Source organism: Salmo trutta, chromosome 14 (genome assembly GCF_901001165.1).
Source record: "Salmo trutta chromosome 14, fSalTru1.1, whole genome shotgun sequence".
Lineage (NCBI taxonomy): Eukaryota > Metazoa > Chordata > Actinopteri > Salmoniformes > Salmonidae > Salmo > Salmo trutta.
This window is the reverse complement of record NC_042970.1, coordinates 3440677-3462956: the sequence shown is the minus strand read 5'-3', so window position 1 is coordinate 3462956 and position 22280 is coordinate 3440677. Positions and strand designations below refer to the sequence as shown.

Genomic DNA, 22280 nt, shown 5'->3' with positions numbered 1-22280 from the left:
TCCTGGCCCTAAATTTCAGGTGCTTTTGGGGGACAGCGACGGAACCGTTAAGGTTAGAAGCACAATTTGACCTCAGGAACGTTCCTGAGGTCCTCCCGATCTGTGCAAGCCATAACCTTGACCGTGTGGCATTATCCCATAACATTGAAAAGAAGGTGTTTACATCAAAAGTTTTCAATGACTTCACTCCCCATAGGAATACATTGCCTGCTCCCCTAAATTCAACCTGAAGCCTATGTGGGTTATGAATGTCTTATGAACCTGTCTTCAATGACAATTCATCAGGCCACTATGTAAATCAGTCAGTTTACATCAATCAGTTTTCAGTTTTCTACCCCAATGAGGATATGTGTTTACTTTAAGCTTCCTGTGCCAACCGGAAGTGCCTTAAATTGGGGTCACAGTGGCAGTTTCGAAGGGTTAAAAAAGTCACATCTTTCCAAAACTTCATATGTGTGACTAGGTAACCCTCATCAACTGTAAATCAGTCATATATCCCATCAGATTTCCAAGAAAAACTCTCTCTCACACACACACACACACACACACACACACACACACACACACACACACACACACACACACACACACACACACACACACACACACACACACACACACACACACACACACACACACAGCTAGGATGGAGTGACAAAGTGTGGGGCTTAGAGACACACAGAGCCTGCAATAGTTACCTTTGTTCAAACTATCAAAGAACCGTCAGACCTAGAGCTCTGAAACTTTAGAAACCTGTTCTAGAGCTCAAGTTGATAGTGCACGGTGAGTTATGTGGCTCTAGAAGGTTCTCAGACCGAGAAACAGCCTCGTACATTTGCAATAACTTCAATTAATTTTGACCATTACGAAATTGACGACATTTAGACATTTCCCGGAGTCGCAAGACTAGGTGCATTGAAACCGCCTTGGCCCGTAGAGATGTACCCCGACGTTTCTGTCCGATAGCTCATTCAAGGACCCGGTAGCAACGCCCGGAAAAAGTGGATTTTCAGCACCAATTAAGGTCATTGCTCCAGCACCGAATGACATATCGAGCCAAAACTCAAATCAAATCAAATTTATTTATATAGCCCTTCGTACATCAGCTGACATCTCAAAGTGCTGTACAGAAACCCAGCCTAAAACCCCAAACAGCAAGCAATGCATGTGAAAGAAGCACGGTGGCTAGGAAAAACTCCCTAGGAAAAACTCCCTAGAAAGGGAGTTAACTCAGGATTCGGGGTCGTCTCACATAGGCCTACACATAAAGTCAGAGCTGGACCCGCAGCTAGAACGTAACTACATGTTTTACATTTTTATATCGTTTAATCTGAAGGCGCTGTAAATTATGGGCCTGCTCTGAAATATGTGATAGTTGGCTTATAATCGAGTTGGAAAAAGTGGGTGTGGTGTCAGTTTGGTGTCAGAAATATATCTAATTGACTGATGGACAGTGACTTTCTGGCTGACTTTTGTCCATTTTCAATATGTTTAAACAGTGATAGACCATCACCAAAATGACATTCTGAAATCAACACCAACGAGCGATGGAGAGGAACCACAGTCACTGAAAAACAAAAGGGAGGGTAGGGTGGGTAACTCCTGTGTATGGCGGCTCTAGTGCAGTCCACATAACCTTATCCTCCAGTGGATCCTCCAGCAGAGGAGGCGGCTCCGGTTTGGGGCGTAACACCCGCTCCACCCGCTGATCCATCTGCTTCAGTACCACCAGACCGTGGATCGTCGTCGGAGGAACTGGACTGTAGATCATCGCCGGAGGTTCCGGGCTGCAGGCCGTCTCAGGAGGTTCCGGGCTGGGGAGCGTCACTGGAGGTTCCGGACTGGGGAGCGTCGCTGGAGGTTCCGGACAGGGGAGCGTCGCTGGAGGCTCCGGACTGGGGAGCGTCGCTGGAGGCTCCGTGCCATGGATCATCACTACAGGTTCCGCGCCATGGATCATCACTGGAGGCTTCGTGCCATGGATCATCCCTACAGGCTCCGGGCCATGGATCATCACTGGAGGCTTCGTGCCATGGATCATCACTGGAGGCTTCGTGCCATGGATCATCACTGGAGGCTTCGTGTCTTGGATCATCACTGGAGGCTTCGTGCCGTGGATCATCACGGGAGGCTTCGGACCATAGATCATCACTGGAGGCTTCTTTCGTGGAGCTGGAACAGGTCTCACCGGACTGGGGAGACGCACTGGAGACCGGGTGCGCAGAGCTGGCACAGGGTATACTGGGCCGTGGAGTCGCACTGGAGGGAGAGTGTGAGCAGCAGGCACAGGACGTACTGGGCTGTGGAGGCGCACTGGAGGGAGAGTGCAAGGAGCAGGCACATGCTCACCACGATAAGCATGGGGAGTTGGCTCAGGTCTCAACCCTGACTCCATCAATCTACCCATGTGCCCCCCCAAAGTTTTTTGGGGGCTGCCTCAAGCGCTGCCCCGGCAGGCTTCTGCATCTTTCCAATACTTGCCCCCAAGTCCAGTCTATCCTCTCTCGCCACTCCTCCAGAGACCAGGAATCCATCTCCTCCCGGGCACGCTGCTTGATCCAGTTGTGGTGGGTAGTTCTGTAACGGCTGTCGTAAAGAGGGGACCAAAGCGCAGCGTGTTGATTGCTCATGATGACTATTTATTTTAACTCAGAACACTAAAGAAAAAATAACAAAGAGAAAACGAAAGCGCACAGTTCTGTCAGGTACAGAAAACTAAACAGAAGACAACTATGCACAACCACAGGTGGAAAAAACCCTACTTAAGTATGATCTCCAATTAGAGACAATGAGGACCAGCTGCCTCTAATTGGAGATCATCCCCCAAAAAACATAGCAATACAAAACTAGAACCTAAACATAGAACTACAAAACATAGAAAACACAAAACACCCCCTGTCATGCCCTGACCTACTCTATCATAGAAAATAACATCTTACTATGGTCAGGACGTGACAGGGTTACCAGGATAACCTTTTTATAATGGTTTTAAATTATTTATTTTTTATTTCACCTTTATTTAACCAGGTAGGCAAGTTGAGAACAAGTTCTCATTTACAATTGCGACCTGGCCAAGATAAAGCAAAGCAGTTCGACAACATACAAAAACACAGAGTTACACATGGAGTAAAACAACATACAATCAATGATGCAGTAGAAAAAATAAGACTATATACAATGTGAGCAAATGATGTGAGATAAGGGAGGTAAAGGCAAAAAAAATGCCATGGTGGCAAAGTAAATAAAGTATGGCAAGAAAAACACTGGAATGGTAGATTTGTAGTTTGAAGAAAGTTAAAGTTAAAATATAAATAATATGGTGCAAAGGAGCAAAATAAATAAAATAAATAAATACAGTAGGGGAAGAGGTAGTAGTTTGGGCTAAATTAAAGATGGGCTATGTACAGGTGCAGAGATCTGTGAGCTGCTCTGACAGCTGGTGCTTAAAGCTAGTGAGGGAGATAAGTGTTTCCAGTTTTAGAGATTTTTGTAGTTCGTTCCAGTCATTGGCAGCTGAGAACTGGAAGGAGAGACGACCAAAGGAGGAGTTGGCTTTAGGGGTGACCAGAGAGATATACCTGCTGGAGCGCGTGCTACAGGTGGGTGCTGCTATGGTGACCAGTGAGCGGAGATAAGGGGGGCCTTTACCTAGCAGGGTCTTGTAGATGACCTGGAGCCAATGTGTTTGGCGACGATTATGAAGTGAAGGCCAGCCAACGAGAGCATACAGGTCGCAGTGGTGGGTTGTATATGGGGCTTTGGTGACAAAACGGATGGCACTGTGATAGACTGCATCCAGCTTGTTGAGTAGGGTATTGGAGGCTATTTTGTAAATGACATCGCCGAAGTCGAGGATTGGTAGGATGGTCAGTTTTACGAGGGTATGTTTGGCAGCATGAGTGAAGGATGCTTTGTTGCGAAATAGGAAGCCAATTCTAGATTTCACTTTGGATTGGAGATGATTGATGTGAGTCTGGAAGGAGAGTTTACAGTCTAACCAGACACCTAGGTATTTGTAGTTGTCCACAAATTCTAAGTTAGAACCGTCCAGAGAAGTTATGCTGGATGGGCGGGCAGGTGCAGGCAGCGATCGGTTGAAGAGCATGCATTTAGTTTTACTTGTGTTTAGGAGCAGTTGGAGACCACGGAAGGAGAGTTGAATGGCATTGAAGCTCGTCTGGAGGGTTGTTAACACAGTGTCCAAAGAAGGGCCATAAGTATACAGAATGGTGTCGTCTGCGTAGAGGTGGATCAGAGATTCACCAGCAGCAAGAGCGACATCATTTATGTATACAGAGAAAAGAGTTGGCCCAAGAATTGAACCCTGTGGTACCCCCATAGAGACTGCCAGAGGTCCAGACAGTAGGCCCTCCGATTTGACACACTGAACTCTGTCAGAGAAGTAGTTGGTGAACCAGGCGATGCAATCGTTTGAGAAACCAAGGCTACTTAGTCTGCCGATGAGGATGTGGTGATTAACAGAGTCAAAAGCTTTGGCCAGGTCAATGAATACGGCAGCACAGTATTGTTTCTTATTGATGGCGGTTACGATGTTGTTTAGGACCTTGAGCGTGGCTGAGGTGCACCCATGACCAGCTCTGAAACCAGATTGCATAGCGGAGAGGGTGCGGTGGGATTCGAAATAGTCGGTAATCTGTTTGTTGACTTGGCTTTCGAAGACCTTAGAAAGGCAGGGTAGGATGGATATTGGTCTGTAGCAATTTGGGTCAAGAGTGTCACCTCCTTTGAAGAGGGGATGACAGCAGCTGCTTTCCAATCTATGGGAATCTCAGACGACACGAAAGAGAGGTTGAACAGGCTAGTAATAGGGGTTGCAATAATTTCGGCAGATAATTTTAGAAAGAAAGGGTCCAGATTGTCAAGCCCAGCTGATTTGTAGGGGTCCAGATTTTGCAGCTCTTTCAGAACATCAGCTGAATGGATTTGGGAGAAGGAGAAATGGGGGAGGCTTGGGCGAGTAGCTGTGGGGGGTGCAGTGCTGTTGAATGCAGTAGGGGTAGTTAGGTGGAAAGCATGGCCAGCCGTAGAAAAATGCTTATTGAAATTCTCAATTACAGTGGGCTTATCGGTGGTGACAGAGTTTCCTATCCTCAGTGCAGTGGGCAGTTGGGAGGAGGTGTTCTTATTCTCCATGGACTTTACAATGTCCCAGAACTTTTTAGAGTTGGAGTTGCACGAAGCAAATTTCTGTTTGAAAAAGCTAGCCTTGGCGTTTCTAACTGCCTGTGTGTATTGGTTTCTAACTTCCCTAAAAAGTTGCATATCGCGGGGGCAGTTCGATGCTAATGCAGAACGCCACAGGATATTTTTGTGTTGGTTAACCTGTTTGGTATAGGGGGCAGTATTGAGAATTTTGGAAAAAATATGTTCCCATTTTTAACTGCCTCCTACACCAACTCAGAAGCTAGAATATGCATATTATTGTTCAGGTTTGGATAGAAAACACTCTGAATTTTCTAAAACTGTTTGAATGGTGTCTGTGAGTATAACAGAACTCCTATGGCAGGCAAAAACCTGACAAGGCTTCAAGCAGGAAGTACCCTGTCTGACAAGGAGTCGTGCGTCTTACCTCTTTTTATTGAAAAGTAAGGATCTTAGCTGTAACGTGACAATTCCCAGGGCTCCAATAGGCTCTCAGAGCCCGCGAAATAACTGAAGGTTTACGAGGGAACCTCAGGTTGAAACATATTATCGCCTTTTGTAAGTGGATGCTCGGAGGACCTTTCAATGATGCGCGTGCATGAGTCGCTTCTGAGGAGAAATTTTATTCGGCTGTTTAGGCTCAATGCATACTCCCGGTCGGAATATTATCACTTCTCTACGACATAAATGGCATAAAAATTTGTTTTAAACAGCGGTTGACATGCTTCGAAGTACGGTAATGGAATATTTAGACATTTTTGACAAGCCAACGCGCCATGCGCGGGACCGTGAGGAAGCATTCTGATAGTGTCTAGAACTCACGAACAAAACGTCGCTGTTGGAATATAACGATGGATTATTTGGGACCAAACCAACATTTGTTATTGAAGTAGAAGTCCTGGCAGTGTATTCTGATGAAGAACAAGCAAGGTAAGAACATTTTTCTTATAGGAAATGTGATTTTGGTGGAGGCTGAACTGGGTGGGTATCTAAATAGCTAGCCCTGTAATGCCGGGCTATGTACTTAGATTATTGCAAAATGTGCTTCATCCGAAAAGCTATTTTAAAATCGGACATATCGAGTGCATAGAGGGGTAATGTATCTATAATTCTTAAAATAATTGTTATGCTTTTTGTGAACGTTTATCGTGAGTAATTTAGCAAACTGTTAGTAAATTCACCGGAAGTTTGCGGTGGTTATGCTTTTTCTGAACGTCACATGCTAATGTAAAAAGCTGGTTTTTGATATAAATATGAACTTGATTGAACAGACATGCATGTATTGTATAACACAATGTCCTAGGTGTGTCATCTGATGAAGATTATAAAAGGTTAGTGCTGCATTTAGCTGTGGTTTGGGTTTATGTGACATGATATGCTAGCTTGAAAAATGGGTGTCAGATTTTTTCTGGCTGGGTACTCTGCTAACATAATCTAATGTTTTGCTTTTGTTGTAAAGCCTTTTTGAAATCGGACAGTGGGGTTAGATTAACGAGATTCTTGTCTTTAAATAGCTGTGAAATAGTCATATGTATGAGAAATTGAAGTTATAGCATTTCTAACGATTCAAAAATCGCGCCACTGGATTGAAGTGGCTGTTACGTAGGTGGGACGAAATCGTCCCACATACCCCAGAGAGGTTAAGGGCAGTCAGGTCTGGGGAGAACCAAGGGCTATATCTGTTCCTGGTTATAAATTTCTTGAAAGGGGCATGCTTATTTAAGATGGAGAGGAAGGCATTTTTAAAAAATAACCAGGCATCCTCTACTGACGGGATGAGGTCAATATCCTTCCAGGATACCAGGGCCAGGTCGATTAAAAAGGCTTGCTCGTTGAAATGTTTCAGGGAGCGTTTGACAGTGATGAGTGGAGGTCGTTTGACCGCTGACCCATTACGGGTGCAGGCAATGAGGCAGTGATCGCTGAGATCTTGGTTGAAAACAGCAGAGGTGTAATTAGAGGGCACATTGGTTAGGATGATATCTATGAGGGTGCCAGTGTTTGCGGCTTTGGGGTTGTACCTGGTGGGTTCATTAATAATTTGTGTGAGACTGAGGGCATCAAGCTTGGATTGTAGAATGGGGTGTTAAGCATGTCCCAGTTTAGGTCGCCTAGTAGCACGAGCTCTGAAGATAGATGGGGGGCAATCAGTTCACATATGGTGTCCAGAGCACAGCTAGGGGCCGAGGGGGGTCTATAGCAGGCGGCAACGGTGAGAGACTTGTTTTTGGAGAGGTGGATTTTTAAAAGTAGAAGTTCAAATTGTTTGGGTACAGACCTGGATAGCAGGACAGAACTCTGCAAGCTATCTCTGCAGTAGATTGCAACACCGCCCCCTTTGGTCGTTCTATCTTGTCTGAAAACGTTGTAGTTAGGGATGAAGATTCCACAGTTTTTGGTGGACTTCCTAAGCCAAGATTCAGACACAGCCAGGACATCCGGGTTGGCAGAGTGTGCTAAAGCAGTGAATAAAACAAACTTAGGGAGGAGGCTTCTAATGTTAACATGCATGAAACCAAGGCTATTACGGTTACAGAAGTCATCAAAAGAGAGCGCCTGGGGAGTAGGAGTGGAGCCAGGCACTGCAGGGCCTGGATTCACCTCTACATCCCCAGAGGAGCAGAGAAGAATAAGTATGAGGGTATGGCTAAAAGCTATAAGAATTGGTCGTCTGTGACGTCCAGAATAGAGAGAAAAAGGAGCAGGTTTCTGGGGGCGATAAAATAGCTTCAAGGTATAATGTACAGACAAAGGTATGGTGGGATGTGAGTACAGAGGAGGTAAACCTAGGCATTTAGTGATTATGAGAGAGATATTGTCTCTAGAAACATCATTGAAACCAGAAGATGTCATAGCATGTGTGGGTGGAGGAACTGAGAGGTTGGATAAGGTATAATGAGCAGGGCTAGAGGCTCTACAGTGAAATAAGCCAATAAACACTAACCAGAACAGCAATGGACAAGGCATATTGACATTAAGGAGAGGCATGCTTAGCCGAGTGATCAGAGGGTCCAGTGAGATTCAGACAGCTAGCAGGGCCATAGGTAGCAAGCTGGTGGAAGATGGGAGGGAGGTCTGTTTTTAGCCACCTCGTGCGTTTCCGTCTGTGGGTTAGTGGGGTTCCGTGTGGAAGGGGGGACCTGTCCAAGTTGGCAAAATAGTTAGTTATAGTGGCCCAAGAAAAGTGTCCGATAGACCTATTCAGATCGCAGCCGAAAAGACAGCTAACGATTAGCTGGCCGCAGATGGGCGATCAGGTTACGTCGCCCCTAAATGCCTTTAGGGGGTGCAAGGGGTCCACGGTTGGGTAGGGAGCACCCCCCATCCGTGCCCATCCAGTAGGGGGCGCCCCTAGTCATTTTGGTCTTCTCTCATATCACCATCGAGCGATGGAGAGGACCCACTAACACTGCCCGGCCATCCTGAGTTCATCGGGCCAGTCAATTTTGCATTTCTTCAGTATTTTTGAGCATGTCAAATTCGTGATGGTAAATGACCATTGAAACATATCGCAAATGTACTGTACATTTGCAATATGATTCAACAGTGAAAAAACATCACCAAATGGACATGATGAAATCAACACCACGAGCCATGGAGAGGAACCACAGTCACTGCCCGGCCATCCCGAGTTCATCGGGCCAGTCAATTATGCATTTCTGCAGTATTTTTGAGCATGTCAAATTCGTGATGGTAAATGCCCATTGAAACATATTGCAAATGGACAGCCGTGCACCTGGTGATTGGAATGGGTTATCTGAAGCACATTTTTTAAATGGTTTTTAATGCCTTTAGGGGGGAGCAAGGGGTCTACGGTTGGGTAGGGTGCACCCCCCACCCGTGCCCCTATTTTTTGGGACGTTTTTCAAAAAATCGTTAAAAAACAACACAGTCCCACTTCTCCCTCATCATACATGACAAATAGACCATCTAGGTTGATTCATGGCTTAACATAGGGCTATATATCATTTGAGCAGTATAAACGCCATTTGGACATGGTTCACTGACTTTTGGGTACATGGCAAATGGACAAACATCCTGATTTGGCACATTCAATACTTTATTATTGCATTTGGACATTTCCTATGGCATTTGGCAAAAAAAGTGACTTTTGACTTCGACTTTTGACTTGCTATGAAATCATATTGTAAATGGACAAAACATATGCCTTATGGACAAGTAAAAAAAAAAAAATGGTGTCAATAAAATATGACAAAAGTATGTTCACACAGTTCTTATACATGTGTAATTGACAAAGAAATCGAAAGAATTTCAAAAAACGGTCCAGAAAGCACTTTTTTAAGGGGGTGATAAGTTTTCACATTTTTTCATATTTTCACAATTTTACTCTTGGGTCTTGACTTGTGTAACATTTGCAATGGAGCGCGCTGGCCATCTATTGGATTTTTGCTGTGTGACCCTTGGCATTTGCCATATGACATTTGCAATATGTTTTGAATGAAATGGCATCCAAATGAGTGGTATTGTACATCGTGTATATGTTTCGTACGGTGCCAGTATGTTCCCATTCATTTTTGTCCATTTCATTTCTTCCCTTACCAAAGCTAATAAACATGTTGAAATGTGAGCAGCATTTTGTATTCCCAGTTGAATTAGTTAGGGGGTGTTAACAAAGCACACACCTTTTTACATTCAAATTTCAATAGCTCCTTAGTCATGTGACCAACTTGACTCAAACAAGGTTCAGAACATCCACTGACTACCCTTCTATATTACACAACCTTTAGTTTGTCCATTTTCATCTCACACGCTTTAACATGAATTTTTCAAATATTCTAATTCCAATAGCTCCTTGGTCATGTGACCTACTAACTTCAATCAAGGTTCAGAATATCCATTCATTGGGCCTACACATTGCACACCCTTGAGTTTATTCATTTTCATCTCACTCGATTTTACATGAATTTTTCAAACTTTCAAATAATATCAAATATCAACGCAGTATGACAAATGGGGGGGGGGGGCTGGCATCCCTAGCTCACTATTTAGGAGACAGAGATACTAACGAATATCCATCAACAAACTTTATTATATAGCTGAATATGTTTTGACATGTAACTATTTCAGGTTTGATGATGAATACTACCTCCAAATGAATGGAACATCGATGGGCTCCACATTTGCTCCGAGCTAAGCTAACCTTTATGTGGGTCATTTATGAAGAACGTTTTGTTAATAATTGAAACGAAAATCAATTTTTTGAATAAAGGCCTGAAGTGGTATCGATATTGACAACATTTTTTTGCATATGGGAAAGAACGGAAAAAGATCTGTCAGACTTTATGGCACTACTCAACGACATTTACCCCAATCTCAAATACACTATTGAATGTGACTCTCAACGTGTTCATTACCTCGATATGTGGAATTGAGAAATCAAATAAAACCCTGTTTACAACACTGTATAGAAAAGAAACGGACAGAAATACTCTATTACAGGGGGACAGCTTCCACCCTGAGCCATTAAAAAGAGGACTTCCTAGAAGCCAGTTTTTCAGACTGCGCCGGATATGCCACTCCACAGAGGATTATCTAGAAAAAGCAGCGGAGATGCGCATTAGGTTTCTAAGAAGAGGTTATTCGCGACAATGTGTGGATGAAGCTCTTAATTTGGCATTAGGGAAAAACACGAGATGAACTGCTACAAAAAAGACCCACTAAAGCTAAAGAACAGTCCATATTGTCCACAATCACATATACTTTGAACCTGCGAAAAGTGGGAGATGCGGTCAAGAAACACTGACATATTTTATCATCGGACCCAGCTTTGCCGGCTGAATTTATAAATCCACCATTTATTGTGTATAGGAGAGGTCGCAATTTACGCGATAAATTGGTTCATTCCAACTGCCAGCCACAAAAGACAATCAGCCAGGCTCTTTTACGCCCTCTACCAAATGGAAGCTATAAATGCAGAGGATGCGCACAGTGCAACAATATGATGAAGTGTGAATATTTCTGCCACCCACACACAGGAAAACGGTTTCAAATAAATTACATTATTACGTGTTCCACCACCCATGTTATTTACATGATTAAATGTCCATGTGGGCTGTGCTATGTCGGTAAGAACTCCCGCTCTCTCAAACAGAGAATCAGTGAACATAAAAGTTCAATCAGGAGAAACGACATTGATTATCCAGTCGCAGTACATTTTAATGACCTAAAACATGACATTTCTACCTTTTTAGATGTTGTGGCATAGAGAAAGTTAAGATATCAGACAGCGGAGGTGACATTAATAATACTCTGAGTAAAAGAGAATGTTTTTGGATTTTCACCGTCCAGACATTGTTTCCTAAAGGTCTTAATGATGAAATGCCTATGTATGTTATGTTGTGAATTTGAACATGAATGGGTCTATGTTGTCCTCATTGTGGTTTTACAGACGTGTTTAATGCATCTTATTTACACACGGTACTCTAATATTTATAAAATGCATATTGTTATATTTGGTAGCACTTGTTTTTGTTTTCTTTCGCCTCCAACCCCTTTCGATGCGTGGGACCGGATGTGGGTGTGGCTAGGTCTACCTAGGGGGTGCTAATTATAAACAGCTCTGACGAAGGCCGTGAGGCCCGATACGTGAAGCTTATTAAAGATCGGTGATACATACTGTAACGACCCTACTATCAAGAGCAGTGTTCAGGTTTCCTTTTTCCTTCATCTTGTCCAACTGTTACCAGGCACCTGCACAAAAAGATTGCTCAGATGTGCGAGTGCCTTTTGAAACATTAATTTTTCAAACATTTTAATTTCAATAGCTCCTTGGTCATGAATGTCCATTCAGTGGGTCTACACATTGCACACCCTTGAGTTTGTCCATTTTCATCTCACTCGATTGTACATACATTTTTCAAACTTTCAAATAATATCAAGTATCAACGCAGTATGACAAATTAGCCATCCATTGTGTTATATCATACATTGTCTTACATGCCGTCACTGTTGTCAAAATATTATAAACATGTTTAAATAAAGTTACTAACCCAGTCAGTCTTTGGGCCACATCCAGGTTCTTTATCAGTGGCACACATGAAGCAGTTGTTGGCTTTGTTGAACTCTGAAATCATAGGCCTGAACTGAACATATGGCTGTCCCACACAACTACATCACAATCAATCATTTACATTTACTTTGAATTACATACCAGACATTTTTAGTATATTCTCAGCCATTTCTTTTCACTGTTGCTCCATGTGTTTTTGAAGGTTCCATATCAATTTGGGAAGGGATGTCGGGGAAGTTCTGTGCAACTTCCTTGGCCATCTACACCAAAAAATAAAATAGAGTTTTTTACCTAATTGTCACATAACAGCTAACCATTCATTATTGAAAATATAACTATCAAACCTGCATTACAAAGACCCCACAGCTGAAGGTGTCCTGCTGCATGGTGGGAGTTATTTCCCCTCCTTTACACTTTATGTCCACCCAGTCGTCTTTTCCATGGCAGGACCTTCTCATTTTGAAGTATTCTCTTTTTTTAAATGTAAACATAAAGGAATTCTGATTAGTTTATAGGCAAATTAATACACATGGCAAAACTGTATGCTGATTTCCTTATCACTTGTCACAGAAGTTGTCATGGAGAGAAGAGGACCAAGGCGCAGCGGGATTGTGGACAATCAAGTTTATTAAATAAAACACGTAAAAGCATCCACTTGAAAAAAACAATAAACAGTACTTACAACAGCAACAGTCTTGCAGGCACATACAATGCAGTGCAAGGACAACCACCCACAACCCCAAAGAAAAACACACACACCTATATAGGACTTCCAATCAAAGGCAACTCAACACACCTGCCTTCAATTGGAAGTCCCAATCACCAACACAACATTAAACAAACACAAACCACCTGCCACATCCTGACCAAGACTAACACAATTATGCCCTCTGCTGGTCAGGACGTGACAGTACCCCCCCCCCCTCAAGGTGCAGACCCCGGGATGCACCTAAAAAAAGAAAAACACAAGAAAATCCCAATACCCCAACAAAACCAACAAACAATAACCCCTAAACCATAAGGGAGGGAAGGGAGGGTGGCTGCCGTCACCGACGGCACTGTGCTACACCCTCCCTCCCCAACCCACCTATCCTGGAGGTGGCTCAGGTGCAGGACGTGGACCTTGCTCCACCTTCGGCGTCGCACACTTCGGTGGCGCTGCTAGCTGCGCTGGGCAGACGGGCCACTTGGGCTGACCCTGGCATAAAAGTTCAATCAGGAGAAACGAAAATTATATGGCCTATATAGACTGTTGTCTCCTCATTAGGGTCTATATAGACTGTTGTCTCCTCATCAGGGCCTATATAGACTGTTGTCTCCTCATTAGGGTGTATATAGACTGTTGTCTCCTCATTAGGGTCTATATAGACTGTTGTCTCCTCACTAGGGCCTATATAGACTGTTGTCTCCTCACTAGGGTCTATATAGACTGTTGTATCTTTATTAGGGACTATTTAAAATATATATATTTCTTTAACTATGCAACTCAGTTAAGAACAAATTGTTATTTACAATGACGGCCTAAGAACAGTGGGTTTACTGCCTTGTTCAGGGGCAGAAAGAAAGATTTTACCTTGTCAGCTCGGGGATTCGATCTCGCAACCTTTCTGTACCTGGCCCAACGCTCTAACCACTAGACTACCTGCCCTAGTGAGGAGACAACAGTCTATATAGGACCTAGTGAGGAGACAACCGTATTTATAAGCCCTGTGGTAAACCTTGGGGTCTTGGGCTGAGCATGCAGAGATTGACACAGAGACCGGGATGCTTTAGTCTGCAAAAACAACAATAATAAGCCAGAAAATAAACGTAACAATGAAAATCACTGAGGTTTAGCTCGGTCCTTCTTCTCTGCTATGGCTGTCGGTCTCTCCTCGTTCTCTCCCGCTATGTGCCACCATGATCCTTTTATTTGGCACTTTCCTCTAATTCCCTCCAGTGAGAGCAGTCTGTGTCGGGGTGCCCAGCTCCCGTATTCCCAGCAGAGGGAGCCAAAGTCGCCTCACGTACCTCCCCTCTATTACCATCCCCCGGGGTAGACCTCCTGGGATAGCACAGCCCTAAAGAGGAGACAGAGACAGAGACAGGCCGACAGAGAAACAGACAGACAATCTGAAAGAGACAGACAGAGATAGATAGACAGGCAGATAGACACACAGAGAAACAGACAGAGAAACACACAGAGACAGACAGGTTGACAGACAGACAGACAGACAGACAGACAGACAGACAGACAGACAGACAGACAGACAGACAGACAGACAGACAGACAGACAGACAGACAGACAGACAGACAGACAGACAGACAGACAGACAGACAGACAGACAGACAGGTAGGTAGGCAGGTAGGCAGACAGACAGCATGTCCTAAGGGTTAGTGTCTCAGTTCTTTGGGTCTTCCATTTGTATTCAACATTTCCTGTAATTTAACGAGTCATCATACAAACTGTCATATAGAAGAGTAATGTATTTGTTAACCTACAGCTCCCCTCCTCCCCTCCTCTTTTCCAACTAAGAGAGGAAATAAATACTTTCCTAATGTAGTGATAATAATAAGTAATTTCACAACTCTAAGACAAGGTTAATTTAAAGTTAATGTATTTATTTACCAATAAATATAATTCCAGTATTAAAAAAAACATGCTCTTTAAACAGAACAGATAAATAAAACATGTAAAATGAGGATAAACAAATCCAACTTCCCTTATATGGGGGATTGGAAATAATGCAGACAAGTACATTGATAAAACCAACAATCAATCTGCAATATTAAAGCTGTTATAAAATGATGTAATAATAAATACTAAACATCCACTTCCCTTCACGCAGTAATACACCATTTATCAAATGATTAAACATCTATTATAAACATTGTTCACAGTATATTGTATTGTACACAGCACACATTGTACAGCACAAGTCTCTAACCTTCACCCCTCTATCTATCTATCTATCTATCTATCTATCTATCTATCTATCTATCTATCTATCTATCTATCTATCTATCTATCTATCTATCTATCTTATCTATCTATCTATCTATCTATCTATCTATCTATCTATCTATCTATCTATCTATCTATCTATCTATCTATCTATCTATCTATCTATCTATCTATCTATCTATCTATCTATCTATCTATCTATCTATCTATCTATCTATCTATCTATCTATCTATCTATCTATCTATCTATCTATCTATCTATCTATCTATCTATTCATAACTTCCTTTATCTTTCTTTCGTCCTCAATCCATTTAATATCTTCTTTTATATTTCCTCCCCCTATCCATCCTTCATTATTATTAATATTATTTAACCCTTATTTTACCAGGTAAATTGACTGAGAACATTACACATACCCAAAGTCAATCAAACCCAAAGCACATGGATAATTGGTTCAATCTTGCCTCATTATGGAAAATCCCCGGTCGGTCCTGTTTAGTGAATTAGCTTCATTACTCAATGAGTATCTCCTACTCTGAAATGGTAACATCCAGTCTTCTTCTTCTCTGCTCTTCGTCTTCTTGGTTTACAGTACAATGTGCTTCATCCTCCTCATCCTCCTCAGGAAATTCTGTATTTTGAGCCTCAGGCCACAATGCCTTGATGGAGACCTGGAGGACAGGAGAGTAGGGGAAAAGAAAGAGAGTAGGCAGAGAGAGAGAGAGAGAGAGAATGAGAGAGAGAGAGAGAGAGAGAGAGAGAGAGAGAGAGAGAGAATTACAGTTTAGTAATTGAACAGACTTCTGAACCTAAAAAGGAAGCTATACTAGCTGCATAATACAATCCATCCACCTTTGCCTGGGGTACTCACCATGTGTACTGTGTAGGAGTCTGTGTCTGTCTGTTAGCTTCCTTCCACTCTTCCTCCTCTTCCTCCTCCTCCTCTTCCTGTTGTGTGTCTGGTATCTGGTCCCAGATCTCAGTGTTAACCCACAGCGACCCCGGCAGGGTGAGGCTGGGCTCGGTGCAGGTGACCCAACGGCACAGTGGGCAGCAGACTGTCAGTAGGCCGCTCTGGTGCCTGGACATCGCCTGCAAGCACAGCCCACAGACTGTGTGCTTACAGTGGAGCATCCGAGGGATCTTCTCCCTACGAGAGTAGGACTGGAGGCAGACGCAGCACTCCATGTCCTCACTCATCAGACCCATGGCTGGATGGCTGGGGTGTGGATGGATGGATGGATGGATGGATGGATGGATGGATATACGGCTGGAGCACAGAGGAACTCTAGACAGAGAGTCAGTGTCTGGGCAGGAAGACGTGGGGTTTAAACGCTGGTCTGAGGTCAGTGTTCCCCTTGTGGTTTATTCAGGTCCTGGTTTGGATTTGATGAGGATGAGCTGATCCTAGATCTGTGCTTTGGAGCGTAGGTCAGGAATCTGCAAAAGACATTAAGATGTTAAAATAAATTAAATTAGACTCAGTGACTTCATCACTGGCACTATGTAAACATATATAATGTAATAACATATCTTAAATCAACAGGCTGTCATGTTTTTCTGAAAAGACATGAAGAGAAAAATATCTTCAAAAATATCACACACATTTATAACATCCGTAGTTATCTGATATAGACAAAGCTTTTCAGATTTATCATTATCAATGAGAGGCAATATTTTACTTACAGGTTCTGGAAGATTTTCAGCACAGCGACCAACTATCTAACGACAAAACTTTGTGTGTGAGAGAGAAGAGTGTGTGCTCTTATTTTAAGCCTTGGGGGAGGAAACAAAATTCTGGTATTTTCCCAGAAAGGGCGGTCTCTCACCTCCTCTACTCTCAGGTGAGGCAGGAAAGTTCCATAGAACGAGTTAAACACTTCCAGGTCACTTCTATAGCATAGTAGGTCACTTCAGGAGAATTGCCAGGGCCGTGTATTGACATTTACAGGGCAGGTGTTCATGTCTACAAAGGGCACATACACTGAGTGTATAAAAGGTGTTCCTAATGTTTAGTTCACTCAGTGTATGTCCAGTTTATGATGGATCAATCTTCTTTGTAGAGAATTTTCACAAGAGAGGGGGGAGCATTTGTAGAACACTTTCTGTGGACTTGAAGAACCCTCTCTGTAGACTTGTAGAACCCTCTCTGTGGACTTGTAGAACCCTCTCTGTGGACTTGTAGAACCCTCTCTGTGTACGTGCCTGGTTATTGTAGTTTTTATGTACAGAATCAGTTCAATGGAAGCAGTTTCTCTTCTAGATAAGAGACACAGTTCAATGGAAGAAGTTGTTGATCTTCTCCTATGACCCTTTAATGACTCACTTATCTTACAGTAAGTATATGGTATACCTGTATATTGTGGATGACGTTTATATGGATCCCAGGACTCCATGGAAATGTCAGGTGTTAATGAGTGAGTGGGCTGTCCAATTGTTTTACCATAAAAATCTGATGAATTGATGGATGAATGAAACCCCAATCAGGAGAGTTTCAGGCTGCTGTGTTATTGTTTTAAAGTCACGTGTTTCTAATAATATCAAGTCACAAGATCAGTGGAAACTTTGTAAACAACCACTCTAAACGGTCAATTACAAAACAGTCTCCCTGTTGAAACTTGTAAATAAACAGGCTTGACTTGAAATTGACAAATTATGACGGCTCTTCTTTAGGTTCACCTGGAAATTCCAGGTGATTCACACCTGTCTATTCACAATGTCAGCTAAGTGTCAACCACAAACAACAGACACACAAACAAACACATTTATTCCATGAACAAAACATACAATTTCACTTCGCATAATTAAGCATGGAATTTGGGTGTATCGTTAAAGGGCCAGAACAAGAGACTGAAAGAGCTTTGTCAAAGTCTTCTGCTAGCTTCTAAGTGTTATTTTTCTGCTTTCTGAAGTAATGACTAAGCTGCACACTAAAACAACGTGAGCTAAATGACAGTAAATGATGAGTAATTCTGCTAGCCAGGGACGGTAACCAGCTCTACCGTCAGCCCTGTTTGGTAACACAGGGACTTTGTCCCAAATGGCAACCTATTCCCTATATAGTGCACTACTTTAAAGGCAAAGGCTCTGGTCAAAAGTATTGCACAACGTATGGAACAGGGTAGCAATTGGGACACACCCAGGGACAATAGAGCTGCCTACTTCTCTGACAGACACCTCAAGGCTACAATTATCAAGAAAGGTTAAGAACAATAAACCAAAAAGGAGCCATAAAATATACATATTAAACACAACGTCTATATATATACATATATATATACAGTGGGGAAAAAAGTATTTGATCCCCTGCTGATTTTCTACGTTTGCCCACTTCCAAAGAAATGATCAGTCTATAATTTTAATGGTAGGTTTATATTAACAGTGAGAGACAGAATAACAACAACAAAAATCCAGAAAAACGCATGTAAAAAATTGTATAAAATGATTTCATTTTAATGAGGGAAATAAGTATTTGACCCCTCTGCAAAACATGACTTAGTACTTGGTGGCAAAACCCTTGCTGGCAATCACAGAGGTCAGACGTTTCTTGTAGTTGGCCACCAGGTTTGCACACATCTCAGGAGGGATTTTGTCCCACTCCTCTTTGCAGATCTTCTCCAAGTCATTAAGGTTTCGAGGCTGATGTTTGGCAACTCGAACCTTCAGCTCCCTCCACAGATTTTCTTTGGGATTAAGGTCTAGAGACTGGCTAGGCCACTCCAGGGCCTTAATGTGCTTCTTCTTGAGCTACTCCTTTGTTGCCTTGGCCGTGTGTTTTGGGTCATTGTCATGCTGGACTACCCATCCACGACCAATTTTCAATGCCCTGGCTGAGGGAAGGAGGTTCTCACACAAGATGTGACAGTACATGGCCTCGTCAAATGATGCGGTGAAGTTGTCCTGTCCCCTTAGCAGAAAAACACCCCCAAAGCACTATGTTTCCACCTACATGTTTGACGGTGGAGATGGTGTTCTTGGGGTCATAGGCAGCATTCCTCCTCCTCCACACACGGCGAGTTGAGTTGATGCCAAAGAGCTCCATTTTGGTCTCATCTAACCACAACACTTTCACCAGTTGTCCTCTGAATCATTCAGATGTTCATTGGCAAACTTCAGACGGACATGTATATGTATTCTTGAGCAGGGGGACCTTGCGGGCGCTGCAGGATTTCAGTCCTTCACGGCGTAGTGTGTTACCAATTGTTTTCTTGGTGACAATGGTCCCAGCTGCCTTGAGATCATTGACAAGATCCTCCCGTGTAGTTCTGGGCTGATTCCTCACCGTTCTCATGAACATTGCAACCCCACGAGGTGAGATCTTGCATGGAGCCCCAGGCCGAGGGATATTGACAGTTCTTTTGTGTTTCTTCCATTTGAGAATAATCACACCAAATGTTGTCACCTTCTCACCAAGCTGCTTGGCGATGGTCTTGTAGCCCATTCCAGCCTTGTGTAGGTCTACAATCTTGTCCCTGACATCCTTGGAGAGCTCTTTGGTCTTGGCCATGGTGGAGAGTTTGGAATCTGATTGATTGATTGCTTCTGTGGACATGTGTCTTTTTTACAGGTAACAAGCTGCAGTTAGAAGCACTCCCTTAAAGAGTGTGCTCCTAATCTCAGCTTGTTACCTGTATAAAAGACACCTGGGAGCCCGAAATCTTTCTGATTGAGAGGGGGTCAAATACATATTTCCCTCATTAAAATGCAAATAAATTTATAACATTTCTGACAAGCGTTTTTCTGTATATTTTTGTTGTTATTCTGTCTCTCACTGTTCAAATAAACCTACCATTAAGATTATAGACTGATCCTTTATTTATCAGTGGGCAAATGTACAAAATCAGCAGGGGATCAAATACTTTTCCCCCCCACTGCATATAGACTGTTGTCTCCTCATTAGAGCCTATATAGACTGTTGTCTCCTCATTAGAGCCTATATATATTGTTGTCTCCTCACTAGGGTCAATATAGACTGTTGTCTCCTCATCAGGGTCTAAATAGACTGCTGTCTCCTCACTAGGGTCTATATAGACTGTTGTCTCCTCATTAGGGTCAATATAGACTGTTGTCTTCTCATAAGTATTCAGACCGTTTGCTATGAGAATCGAAAATGTACTCAGGTGCATTCTGTTTCCAGTGATCATCCTTGAGATGTTTCTACAACTTGATTGGAGTCCACCTGTTGGAAATTCAATTGATTGGACATGATTTGGAAAGGCACAAACGTGACTATAAAAAGGTCCCACAGTTGACAGTGCATGTCAGAGCAAAAACCAAGCCATGAAGTTGAAGGAATTGTCCGTAGGTCTCTGAGACAGGATTGTGTCAAGGCACAGATCTGGGGAAGGGTACCAAAAAATATTGCATTATTAAAGGTCCCCAAGAACACAGTGGCCTCCTTCTTTCTTAAATGGAAGAAGTTTGGAACCACCAAGACTCTTCCTAGAGCTGGCCGCACGGCCAAACTGAGCAATCAGGGGGAGAAGGACCTTGGTCAGGGAGGTGACCAAGAACCCGATGGTCACTGACAGAGCTCCAGAGTTCCACTGTGGATATGGGAGAACCTTCCAGAAGGACAACCATCTCTGCAGCACTCCACCAAATCAGACCTTTATGGCAGAGCGGCCAGACAGAAGCCGCTCCTCAGTAAATAGACACATGACAGCCCTCTTAGAATTTGCCAAAAAGGCACATTAAAAAGACTCTCAGACCATGAGAAACAAAATTCTCTGGTCTGATGAAACCAAGATTGAACTCTTTGGCCTGAATGCCAAGCGTCACGCCCTACGGTGAAGCATGGTGGTGACAGCATCATGCTGTTGGGATGTTTTTCAGCAGCAGGCACTGGGAGACTAGTCAGGATCGAGAGATAGATTAACGGAGCAAAGTACAGAGAGATCCTTGATGAAAACCTGCTCCAGAGCGATCAGGACCTCAGACTGGGGCGAATGTTCACCTTCTGACCGGACAACGATCCTAAGCACACAGCCAAGACAACGCTGGAGTGGCATTGGAACAAGTCTCTGAATGTCCTTGAGTGGCCCAACCAGTGCCTGGATTGAACCCGGTCGAACATCTCTGGTGAGACCTGAAAATAGCTGTGCAGCCACATTCCTTATCCAACCTGACAGAGCTTGAGAGGATCTGCAGTGAGGAATGGGAGAAACTCCCCAAACACAGGTGTGCCAAGCTTGTAGAGTCCTAGCCAAGTAGACTTGAGGCTGTAATCGCTGCCAAAGATACTACAACAAAGTACTGACCAAAGGGTCTAAATACCTATGTAAATGTCATATTTATGGTTTTTATTTTTAATACATTTGCAAAAATTTAGAAAATCCTGTTTTTGCACTGTCATTATGAGGTATTGTGTGTAGATGGGTGAGCATACTATATTTAATCCATTTTAGAACAAGGCTGTAATGTAACAAAATGTGGAAAAATTCAAGGGGTCTGAATACTTTCTGAATGCGCTCAATAGCAGCACCCACCTGTAGCACGCGCTCCAGCAGGTATATCTCTCTGGTCACCCCTAAAGCCAACTCCTCCTTTGGTCGTCTCTCCTTCCAGTTCTCAGCTGCCAATGACTGGAACGAACTACAAAAATCTCTAAAACTGGAAACACTTATCTCCCTCACTAGCTTTAAGCACCTGCTATCAGAGCAGCTCACAGATCTCTGCACCTGTACATAGCCCATCTTTAATTGAGCCCAAACTACTACCTTTTCCCCTACTGTATTTATTTATTTTATTTATTTTGCTCCTTTGCACCATATTATTTATATTTATATTTTAACTTTTAACTTTCTTCAAACTACAAATCTACCATTCCAGAGTTTTTTTCTTGCCATACTTTATTTACTTTGCCACCATGGCATTTTTTTGCCTTTACCTCCATTATCTCACATCATTTGCTCACATTGTATATAGTCTTATTTTTTTTCTACTGCATCATTGATTGTATGTTGTTTTACTCCATGTGTAACTCTGTGTTTTTGTATGTTGTCGAACTGCTTTGCTTTATCTTGGCCAGGTCGCAATTGTAAATGAGAACTTGTTCTCAACTTGCCTACCTGGTTAAATAAAGGTGAAATAAAATAAAAATAAATAAAAAATAGACTGTCTCCTCATTAGGCGCTATACA

General features: G+C 42.9%; 1 protein-coding gene across 1 annotated transcript; it reads right to left on the bottom strand.

The window, feature by feature from the left end:
• Nucleotides 1-15433: 15433 nt before the first annotated feature.
• Nucleotides 15434-16890, bottom strand: LOC115207264 (RING finger protein 208-like). Its single transcript, XM_029774240.1, has 3 exons — nt 16826-16890; nt 16011-16579; nt 15434-15810 (listed from the first exon to the last, which is right to left on the bottom strand). The coding sequence occupies exons 2-3, from the start codon at nt 16346-16348 to the stop codon at nt 15726-15728; spliced, it is 423 nt and encodes a 140-aa protein (XP_029630100.1). The 5' UTR covers nt 16349-16579; nt 16826-16890; the 3' UTR covers nt 15434-15725.
• Nucleotides 16891-22280: the final 5390 nt, after the last annotated feature.